General features: G+C 29.8%; 1 protein-coding gene across 1 annotated transcript; it reads left to right on the top strand.

Moving 5' to 3' along the window:
- The first annotated feature begins 5,959 nt into the window (after window positions 1–5,959).
- LOC114753590 (serine carboxypeptidase-like 20) lies at window positions 5,960–11,429 on the top strand. Its single transcript, XM_028942280.1, has 14 exons — window positions 5,960–6,113; window positions 6,751–6,896; window positions 7,027–7,103; window positions 7,244–7,366; window positions 7,451–7,553; window positions 7,636–7,673; window positions 7,744–7,845; window positions 8,215–8,295; window positions 9,307–9,549; window positions 9,856–9,921; window positions 10,054–10,175; window positions 10,471–10,584; window positions 10,871–10,916; window positions 11,165–11,429. The coding sequence occupies exons 1-14, from the start codon at window positions 5,971–5,973 to the stop codon at window positions 11,246–11,248; spliced, it is 1,488 nt and encodes a 495-aa protein (XP_028798113.1). The 5' UTR covers window positions 5,960–5,970; the 3' UTR covers window positions 11,249–11,429.
- The last annotated feature ends 581 nt before the right edge of the window (window positions 11,430–12,010 follow it).

Here is a 12,010-nt window from a genome sequence, read left to right as displayed (position 1 = left end):
ACCATTAAATTAATATTTATTGGTTGAGATTTAATATATTATAACAATGTTATTATAATATTAAATGATAATATATATCAATATCTTTAGCCTATATATAAATAAATACTATAATATTATATAATCAGATGACACAGGATAAAAAATTATAAAATATTTTAATAAAAATCTATAGAAGTAATGTATGCATATTAATTTCTGCAACTTATATATATTTGTAGTTTAATTAATATTATAATAATATTGTTGTAATATATTAAATTTCAACAATTGAATGTTAATCTAATGATAAAAATAGTAAATGAAGAGGAAGTGGAGAGGGAGTTAAATGGGCACATCCATCTCTTCTTTCCCCGGTCCCATTTCTACAATGCTTTACACAATAATACGCATTCTGATTTGGTATTAAAGTTAGCCATATCACTAAGCTTCTCCTTTTGCCAATCTTTTACCCTTGATTGGATTGAGAGAAAACTAAGAAGAGAAAACAAGAGGAGAAAACATGAGAGGAAACAACTTTTCTCTTGCTTGGATAGGAGAGAAAATGTGGGAGGAAGGAAAAGCATGAGAGAAAATAAGTTGGGCACCATACCTCATTTTCTCTCCATATATATAGAGATTTGGAAAGAAAAACAAGATTTCCATTACTACCCCTACTATCTCTTACTCTCCATTTTTTTTCTTTTATTATATTTAAAAATTTATTCATTTTTTAATCTTAAAGCAATATTTTTATTAAATAATTTGGCTTTAAAATATAATAATCTGAAAATGTATATCAACCAAATAACTTGATTTTAATTATTTGATGATGCCAATGTTAGTATAATTTTTCTATTGCAATATTTAATTTAATTTAATTTTAAATATGATATATTTTGATAAGGATATTTTAGTCATTTGGATATTTATTAATTTTCTTTCCTCTCTATTTTCTCTCATCTATCCAAACAAAAGGATGATAATATTTTCCTTCTAGTTTTTTCTTCTCTCTATTTTCTCTCTTACTATTTTTTTTCCTCCTAACTTTTCTTTTCATCTAAGCAGAGCAATGCTTAAGCACATCCTTTTCCTTCCATTTACAAGCTAGGAAGTAGATTTTTCAAACACAAGGTTAATGGAAATAGATTTATACGAGATTTTAATGCACTATTGCCTTTGTTGTTTTTTATAGGGAAAATCCCAATAAAATCCTACTAAAAAACCTAAATTCAAATTATGACCTGTACTTTTGACAAATTTTTAATTAGGACATGAGTCCTAATTTAGGATTTCTGAATGTTGTTAAATGACTAAAATGCTTCTTTTTAATTAAAATGAAAAACTGATTATTTAGTCCTCTCAAGTGATCTCTCACCTTTTATGATTATTTTTAGGACTAAAAAACACAAAAAAAATTTTTTTATAGTATTTAAAATTTGTATATATATAACTAAAAGCGTCAAAAATAGCCTTAAAATAAATATTTTTTATTTTATGTTTGTAAATATTTATTTTAAGATCTTAAAATATTTTAATTACAAAAATATTTAATATTAAGTTCTTATAATTTATGTTAGTTTTATTTATTTAAGCAAACGTTGAACTACACAAAAACATAATTTTCAATAACTTAATATAAAATATTTCTCATAAATAAGATATTTTAAAATCTTAAAAATAAATTTTTACAACTTAAAGATAAAAAATATTTATTTAAAGGATACTAACATTGTAATTTAAAATGTTGGATTAAAATATTTTTGAAGGTTTTGGTTATATACACAAATTTTAAACATTATAAAATTATTTATGTATCTTTTAGTTTCAAAAAATAATCATAAGAGAAGAAGAATAGGAGGAGTAAAACAATTAATTTACCATTTAATTAAAGAGAGGCATTCTGTTTATTTAACAATATTCAGAAATTTCTAATGAAGCCTTATAACCTGATTAGAAATTTGTTAAAAATATAAGCCTAAATTTAAATTTAAGTATTTTAATGGGACTTAATTGGGATTTTTTTTATAAGCTACAACTTTTTAAATAGGTATTTTCAGATGTGCCCTTTGTGACACCAGATTGGGGATTTGATCCCCATTTCTCCTCGAACGATGCTCTTTTCGTTGAAATTCAAAAAATAAATACTCCACTTGTCTTTAATATAAGACTATTTAACTAATTTGATTAAATTAAAAAATTAGATAAGTTAGTTAATTATAAGAAATATGATATATTTTTTTAAAACACTATAATTATCTTCCTTAATATCCTCCTTTCTTCATCTACTTGATTATGATTAAGAGAGTATTCATATGAATAATTTAGAAAAAATTGATAAATATGAGAAATAATTCTTATATTTAGGATCAAAATCAACTCAATAATTAGGTCCTACATTAAGGACCGGAGGAATAAATAGTTATATCATGTTCCATGAGTTACCTTAAAGATGTATAAACATTTACTACTTCTTTTTACATTTTTGTTCTCAATTAATTTTATATGTCTATTTTTTTTTCCACTCATTATCTTTCTCACTTACATTTTTCACATATAAGAACATTTTTAAAAAATAAGTTTAATCTATTTTTAACATTTTTATTGCTTTTAACCAGTTTTAACCAATTTTTTTATTTACGCAACTTGGTTATTTGTATGTTATAAAAGGAAATGGAGGTATGTTTACAAGTCACAAACATTAGCATGGGAAAATTAATTTTCTCTCTCCCGCTAGCAACAAATTCCTCCATGAGGAAATCAATTATAAGCATTTGTTGTGGTTTTGTAACCCCATCGATGTTAAGTGTTTTTTTTTTTAATTTTTTAAGTATAAAGTTGTGCGTGCAAACTATTAACAAAAGGCATAAGATATGTGGGTTGTAGAAAAAAAAATTAAATGGTTTTACGTGGCAATTTGTAGAGATTAAGATTAGCCATGAATATAAGTTGATTAGGTGTCAAGCATATGTTCTCCACATTTTCATTTACTTCTTTCCATATGTAGTTTTTTTGTGCATATACAATACAATTAAACATATACAATGCGAGTGGCATTGCTGTTGGGACAATTACTCATTTACCTTCCTATATATGTAGTTAATCTCTCATTTCCCCATTCTCTTCTTTCTATCTTCATTTAGCACAAATAATTAATTGAGAGAATAAGTGGAGAAATGTTTAATGTTTAATACTTTGTCTCGTCTTATATATATAAAAAAAAATACTTAAGTGATTTCTTTATATATATATATGTATATAATATCAAGTTTTTCGATCATAAATAATCATGTGTTATTTTTTATATGAATTTATAATTAATAGTCATTAAGTATCAATATTTCAAAAATAAAACACATATATGTAATCGGATAACTTGACTTAATAAATATAAAGAATTTGATGTAAATATGCCCTAATAAAAGAATTCTTGAATTGATGTTGTTCTACTTATATATACACCTATAAGATATATAAGAAAAAATGATATAAACTTATAATATTAATATTTAATACTTTGTCTGGTCCCATATATAAACGAGTTATTTATTGACTATGTGAATTCTTTTCCCCACTGACTAGAATTTTTTTCCCAACTGACTATGTATTAACTCTGATACGCGTTAAAAAAAAAGTAAAAAAACAAATTTGCATGATAATAAAATAAAACAACTAAAACTAGTATTGCATAACTTCATTTATGGCAAGATATCTTTTTTGGCATATGAATTGTATTATTCTTGACGCATTATAATTCTTAAAGTAATTTTAATTTAGCCTATATATGTTAGCTAGGAGTGTGCAAAAACCCGATGGTTCGGTCTAGTCTAGTCCAACCCGAAGTAGTCATGTCCGGTCCAATCCAGTCCAAATTAACTATATAATAAAATTAGACTAGACTGGACCAGACTAGTTGGTCGGGCTGGACTGGGTTTCGGACCAAGTGATCATATCACCTAGACTGGTCTAGTCTAGTCTAGGTGAATTTTTTATTTTTTAATAATTTGTAATTTAGATGGTGCCTTTAATTGTTTTTAATGTTTTTAGATATTTTTATGTATTTATGATGAAGTCTTAATATTTTAGGACAAGTTTCATATGATTATAGGTATTTTTTATTGTCTTAATTGTATTTATCATGTTGAAATATTATTTCTCATAAAGAAAAAGATTTAAAAAAAAAAATAGACAACTACACTGCCTGGACCAGTCCACTAGTTTGGTGGACCAAGTCCAGTCCAACCCAACCTCGGGTTATCACTGGACTAAACTAGACCACAAATTATCAAACCCAGTCTGACCAAAAAATCAGACTAGACTTCAGGTTGGGTTCTGGTCTGGTCCTGTCCGTCTGCTGTGCAACCCTAATGTTAGCTATAACCCTATTAGTTTATTCTTTTTGCTGGCTTCTTCTGTATTTATTATATGGCTTTTTTCAGAAGAAAGTATTTATTATATGGTTAAAAGATTAAAACTTTATGTTTATACTAAATTAACGGAAACATGAACGCTGAAATCCCGGAGGCTATGAAGCAAGCTTTTTTTCTCCTCAAGGCACACTTTTCTCATGAGCTAACGCATCCAAATGAAAAAGAAATGATTAAAAGAAGAAAAGACAAAACATCATGCTCTAAAATGTCTATAAAAGAAGAATTTATAAATAGTTAAATGCAACATTTAACTAGTTATTATATTTTGTGATGACACTTTAGTGGAACAAAGCGACCAAGGGGAAAAACTTTTAGCGAAATTAAGTATTTTTAGAATATGTTTATTTATTGAACTGATTTTAATTAGGGTAAATTAAATTTTTTTAATATTAATACGCAAAAAAGTGTATTTAATATATCTAACTTATTGCTTTTAATAATATCAATTACACCTTCATAATTATATTCTCTAATTTTTTTTTCCAACAATAGTCATCCGATATTTTGTAATTTGTACATACTACTAAGTAATTCTATAAGTATCTTTGCAAGTGTTTTTTGAGTTTGGAGGTATGTTCTGACCTTGGTCATGACGAGCTCTTGAAACTCAATTTATCTAAACTTTTCTTTTCAAAACAAAATAATTCTTATTTGAATGGTATTGAATTCCAAATATAAAGTATCAATACCTCAACTAAAATATTAAACTCCTTCCGTTCTTGTTTTAGTATAACTTATCACTTTTTATTATTTATATGGCATTAACGTTTTTCTTGGTATAAAATCTTAGGACATTAATTTATTCTAAACTGCAAAAGATTCCGATAGTCTTATTAACACTAAATATCTATACATAATAAACTCTAATAAGTATTTCATGATTAATAAACCTTTTTTAGATCTTATGTAAGATATGAATTGATACTTAGTTTGATGATGGACAATCAGAATTTTGAAATCTTATCTCTGTTAAATTGTGTTACCAAGAAAATCCATGTGCTGTGATTTGACTGAAAAATTAGAAATAATGGATATATAATCAAATGTACTCAAGTTTTGTCCTTTTTAAATATCACTATCAATACATATATTTATTTTATATAATAAATAAAATTTACATAAAATTACGTCATTTATTAATCATAAACATTACAATTTGTCTTGCGACAGCAAAGGACTCCTCGACACGTGTCCTTTACTACTGGCTGTCACAAAGCATTCACTGTGATACCACTGTTACACTAGCAACTCTCCACAATGCTTGAGAAGTGAGACTAAAGGCTACTCAGACACTAGTTGGCCAATAAAATACCACTCCTCCACTAAAACGGCAACTTTTTCCCTTTTAAATCGTAGTCAGTTAATTATTTTGGTGAAGAACGGGTTCGCTTTCGTCCCATTCACAAACATCTTTTTTGTTAATCTTGCCTTGTAAGTAAGACTAGTCACATAATTAGCGAGTTGCAGGAATGAGGGTCACACCCATCATTACATTGTTCAGCTTCTTCATTATAAATAGGGTTCTGACGTCTGTGTTTTTTTCGAACAGTTCTGCAGAAAAATGGCTAAGATTAATTGTTTCATCTTCTCTGTGTTATTTCACATTCTATTGAGCTCTGTTTTAACCCAATCAGCACCAGAAAGTGCTCTTGTCACGCAGCTTCCCGGCTTCAATGGCATTATACCTTCCAAGCACTACGCTGGGTAAATTATATTGTTTTCTGCTTTTATTCACATTTCTGTGATGGCTGTTCACTGTTCATTGTTTAGATTTTCATTTAGTGAATTATGTTTTGACCCTTAAAAAATTGGTGCTTATTTTCTTGTTTTCCTGTCGGGTTTCTTCATAAAGAATACTTGCTCTTCTCTCTTTAGCTTTTGATCACACTAATTCCTTCTTTTGCTTTTATCCACCTCTACAATCTCGCCTATAAGATTGTGGCTTTCTTCTTTAAATTTGCTTGATGCTTATTTTATTATTTGAATGTGGCTTTCATCAATAATGAAGACTTTTTTAAAATCGGATTAGCAAAGAAGACTTGACTTGTGTCTCTAGCTTTTGGGTACATTACATTCTTTTTGCTGTTATTCCCATTTCTGCAGTGTCTAATCAGATTCTCACAGTAAAGATTACGGATTTTTTTATTTCATAAACCTTTTGTGCTTATTTTATGATTTGGAATCTGGGGTTTCTTTAAAAAGAAAAACTTGACTAAGTCTGATATCTTAGCTCTTTCTGCTTTTATTCCCATTTCTGCAATGGCTGTTTTCAAGTTCTCTCTTAATAAAAAAAGACTTGACTTAAATCTGATCTTGTGGTTTTTGTAATGGAACGTTGAAGGTATGTGACAGTGGATGAAAGTCATGGAAGGAACCTGTACTATTATTTTGTTGTGTCAGAAAACAAACCTTCTGAAGATCCTGTGGTTCTGTGGCTTAATGGTGGACCAGGCTGCTCTAGCTTTGATGGCTTCATCTACGAGCATGGTAATCATTCAATTTCTATTTCTGAAGTCCGTTTTTCTATAAAATCTGAATGTGATCCTCCATAAATGATTTAGTATTTCCCTTTAAATATTTTCATATCACTCTTGTGTTACATTAATTTATGTTTCAGGCCCTTTCAATTTTGAAGCGGCAAAGACTAAGGGAAATCTTCCCACACTGCACCTCAATCCTTACAGTTGGTCAAAGGTATCAAGTTTGATCCTTTCATGATGTTCGAAATTCTGAAAAGAATATATCTTTTGGGCAAAAGATACCATTTTCATCTCAAGTTTCATTTTGATTCCTTAACTAAATTTCTCATATAAATTGATTTCTCTGCATTACAGGTCTCCAATGTTTTATATTTGGATTCTCCTGCTGGTGTGGGTTTTTCTTACTCCAAGAATGTATCTGATTACAGAACTGGAGACAAAAAAACCGCCTCTGATACGCACGCTTTTCTCCTTAAGGTAGTGATGGAAAAAATTGAAACTTTAACATAAATGGTATAAATAAAAAATCCTCTATTAATTTTCTGAGTTTGTTTAATCCAGTGGTTTGAACTTTTCCCTGAGTTCCTGCCCAACCCGTTCTTTGTTGCTGGCGAGTCATTTGCTGGAATTTATGTGCCTACTCTTTCTTCTGAAATAGTGAAAGGTAATAGCTTTTCCCTTGAGTGTTGAAATTGTTACAATGTATTCGGATCAGGAATAAGGTGGAGTTTCTGAATGCTTTACAGGAATTGATGCTGGTGTAAAGCCCAATCTGAATTTCAAGGTCTTTGTCCTTAATTTATCAGTTCATTTTCAAGCCTGTGTGGCTGCAATCTGACGTGATTTACGTGCAGGGTTATATGGTAGGAAATGGTGTTACAGATGAAGATTTTGATGGCAATGCACTGGTTCCATTTGCTCATGGGATGGGCCTTATCTCAGATGATCTTTATGAGGTGAAAACTGAACCCTAAACCCTAGAGGAGAGGCGATTTCATTTTGAGTTCTTTTTGACAAAGTTGTTAGATTAACCAAGCATAAATTCATATTTTGATGAAGACTTAATAGAGAAGATAACATGGATTACTGTTACGCCAATGCGACTGTTGTTGAGTATCCAGTTGTCACTGAGATGTGTCACAACAAAGCTTCATGTCCTTCAAAATGGTTAGAGTGTAACACTATTCGAGTGTTCTTCCGTGTCATGAGTTAAAGACAATTAGATACTAATGATTGCATTGACAATTTCAATTTGCTTTCTGGTAAATTTTCATGAGTTCATTTTCATATTAGTTGGGACATCTAATTCTATTATCAATTGCCAGGAGGTTAGAACTGAGTGCAATGGGAATTTCTACCAACCACTTGGTCAAACATGTGCAGAAAAGCTTGCAAAAGTTGATGAGGTGATGTTTCTAATCATTCTTGTGTTTTTTTGAGTTTCACTTTTTTGTTTTTTTGATTTGGTGCATATACGCTAGAGACTGTATAGACTGGACTAGAAGTTAAGTGAAACTCTTTATATGGCTATTATCAGATACAATCATGATTTTTACAAGTGGTACTAGTACTAGTTAAAAGTGATATTGGTTAATTGAAATTTCTGTTTGGATATTTTTTTGTATAAGTGGCATTGAGAATGTGGATTATGTTTGGATTTTATTTACTAAAATCACTTATAAATATATAATTAGGCTAAACTATACATTTAGTCCTTGAATTTTATAGAGTTTTAATTTAGTTTCTTAACTTTAAAAAGTATTCTTTTAGTCTTTTAATCCTAAAATTATTTAAAAAAGAAATCGATAATATTGAAATTTTAAATATTGATAAAACATTCTTAAATGGTAACATATCAAGTTTAATTATCAAAATAACCGTTCTTGTTACAAAAAATCATAATTTATGCCTAACAATTTTAGGATTAAAGGACCGAATATATATTTTTTAAAATTAAGGAACTAAATTGAAACTTTGTATAAAGTTAAAGAACCAAATGTAACCTATATAATTATCAAAAAGTAATAAGGGTAGATGAGAGAAATATAATTTAATATAATTCTTATAAGTAATAACTACTATTATTTAAATATAATTTTAATTTATAATTCTTATAAGTAATAATTACTATTATTTAAATATAACACAATTTAATAATAATTATTAATAATAAGGGTAGATAGGAGAAATTCTAGTTGTTGAACATCTACTTTGATTTTTCAGTTGCAAAAGCTACTCCTAGTAGCTTATACTGAAACGTGCTATTGGGATTAAAATCACGATTCATTGGGAATTTAAAAAGTTTAGCCAACTAGGATAAATATGCTCTATAATCACTTTTTTGAGTTCAAAGGGGCTTATCTGAACCTATACCGCTTAACCAAATAGGCACTCACTGATGTTTATTATGATTCCAGGATGTGTCTGGGTTAAACATATATGATATTCTAGAACCATGCTACCATGGCCCCAGTACAGAGAAAGTCATGGCATCGAAGATCAGATTGCCGTCGAGTTTCTTGAAATTGGGTGCAACAGATAGATCATTGCCTGTGAGAAAAAGGATGTTTGGCCGTGCTTGGCCGCTTAGAGCTCCTGTGAAAGATGGAATTGTACCAACTTGGCCTCAACTTAGCAATTCCAATAGTGTTCCATGCACGGTATGTTGTGTTGCTGATACTATATATATTGATCTTGTCTTCAATTTGGTGTCTTCCAGGCAAGATTTCAGTTTCATCTTCCAATTTAGTTCTTATCTTTGTTAATCCGGTGTGAATTCAACTGGGTTGTCGGCATAGATTTAACAAAATGCTAGTGCAGCCATCATGATTGTGCTTAGTATTCAGAAGAGTTGCAGAAAGCCTCTGAATTTAGTCAACTATGAAAATTGAAGGGCATTGTACTTTTGTGATTTCCTCTTACTTGTATAATAGATTCATCATCTAATTTCTAATATTCTCTTTTAGAATGATGAGGTTGCAACTGCGTGGTTGAATGATAAAACAGTTAGGAAAGCACTTCACACTGCAGAGGTGAGATTTTTTTTCCTTCGCCCCTAAGAAGCAGAGATATTGACGCAATAAACCTTTGAAGTTTCACATCATATCTGAAATGAGTATTGCATGCTTACAAAAAATTAACATGTGATCTTGTTCCCTGAACAGGAAAGTGTGGTGAGTAGGTGGGATCTATGCACCGACAATATTGTATACCATCACGATGCAGGGAGCATGATCAATTATCACAAGAACCTCACTTCCAGAGGATATAGAGCACTCATATACAGGTAAGTCGGAGAACTGAAATTTTTTTTACTGTCATGAATTTTCCATCTTCATGATGCCAATACTCAAGAAATAAGTGAACAGAGAAAGAATTTCCATGTGTCTATGGTCAATTCCTAAGCTTATCACTCGTCTTAGATCTATGCATATATATGAATTATGAAGAAACATCTATCATACTTGTACCATCTTTCTGCTTGTGCTTTTAATGGATACCATATTACTCTGCAGAAGCCAGACATATCTGCTGTTAATTTATAAGTATACCTAAATTTCATGTTTTCTTGGTTCTGGCAGTGGTGATCATGATCTGTGTGTTCCTTACACGGGAAGTGAAGCTTGGACAAGATCACTTGGATACAAAATCCTAGATGAATGGAGGCCTTGGATGTCCAATGATCAAGTCGCCGGGTATTTTCCAGATCATTTCTATTTGGGTCAAGTTATAGTGAAAAGTGAGAAGAAAATCCACATCGAATTGTAGAATAAAGATGAAGGAGCACGTAAATAAAAATGACCCTTATACTTAATTGTCATTGTAGATTTTGAGTTGAAAGATGGAATGATACATTTCTTAGAGAAGCAACCATAAGAGCTAGGATCATGAACATAACATGACCTGTTAACTTGAAATTTTAAGGCATTGAATCTATTAGTCACAAAGAATAAATGACTGAATTCTCTTTTCTGATTTCAGGTACACTCAGGGATATGAAAAGAATCTAACTTTTCTGACCATAAAGGTTGGTTTGCATACCTAATAATGTCTTGAAAAACTAAAACTTGAGTTTTCTGTATTGTGAGGATTTAGATTCTGTTCACTTCCTGTCCCCTCTACTTCTTCTCTACTTTCCATCTCAATTATTAGATTGAAATTTGAGCAGTTGAGATTTAACAAGTGACGAGAATCCATTCATGGCTCGGTGAATAGTGTTGATGGTTACCCAAACGTGGCATTTTTATAATACTATTTGAATGGCCATTGATGCAGGGAGCTGGACACACTGTTCCAGAATATAAACCAAGAGAGTCATTGGATTTCTACAAGCGCTTTTTGAAGGGTCTGCCTTTTTGAAAGAGGATGACAAAGAATAAGAGAGGGTGTGGTCATAGTGCTTGGGTTTTTCTGTGTACTTGAAATATGAAGTTCAAATATGACATCCTTGTATTTGACACTTGCCTGAGTAATTTAATACTGTCATAATAAAATTTCTAAATTAACCAAGAAAAGAATGATGTTATTGTCAGTTAAGTTTTATCTATTGTTCCCTCATTATTCTCAAAACTCATGCACGTAACTTTTGTATTTTAGTGTCTTGCCTTCATTTTTCACCTCAAATTGAAGGAGAATAGACACCAATAACATGGTATGGCTTCCCAGTAGTACTATTACTATATGATGTATTCACAATGGAAGGAAACGAAATGAATATATATATATATATATGTATATATATATACTCCTCTGGTCTTTAATGTAAGACTTATTTAACTAATTTGATTGGATGAGGGAGGTTAGGTAAGTTAGTTAATTATAAGAAATATGATATATATTTTTTATAACACCATAATCATCTTCCTTAATATTCTCTCCTTTCTTCTATTTGATTATGATTGATGAAGTATCTATAGAGGTAATTTAGAAAAAAATTGATCAATATAAAAAATAGATTTTACATTTAGGATCAAAATCAATTCAACAATTAAATTAAGTTTTAGAGGAATGTGTGTGTGCGTGTATATATATAAATCAACTAAACTGTAACTGGAAAAAGAAAAGAAAAGAAAATAAGTATGAGTTAAAAAATGATTTACCAAACGTTTAGTCGATTTAATA

This window comes from Neltuma alba, unplaced genomic scaffold (assembly GCF_004799145.2).
Source record: "Neltuma alba isolate B1F8T4 unplaced genomic scaffold, ASM479914v2 tig00008008_pilon, whole genome shotgun sequence".
NCBI lineage: Eukaryota > Viridiplantae > Streptophyta > Magnoliopsida > Fabales > Fabaceae > Neltuma > Neltuma alba.
Note: the sequence above shows the minus strand (reverse complement) of the source record. Positions and strands in the feature narration are given on the sequence as shown.

Excerpts from the sequence above, each read along its gene's own strand:
- LOC114753590 (XM_028942280.1), top strand. The coding sequence starts at position 5,971 with ATGGCTAAGATTAATTGTTTCATCTTCTCTGTGTTATTTCACATTCTA. Across the intron at positions 6,897-7,026 it reads TGGCTTCATCTACGAGCATG|GCCCTTTCAATTTTGAAGCG; the intron begins GTAATCATTCAA and ends TTTATGTTTCAG. Across the intron at positions 10,176-10,470 it reads TATAGAGCACTCATATACAG|TGGTGATCATGATCTGTGTG; the intron begins GTAAGTCGGAGA and ends TGGTTCTGGCAG.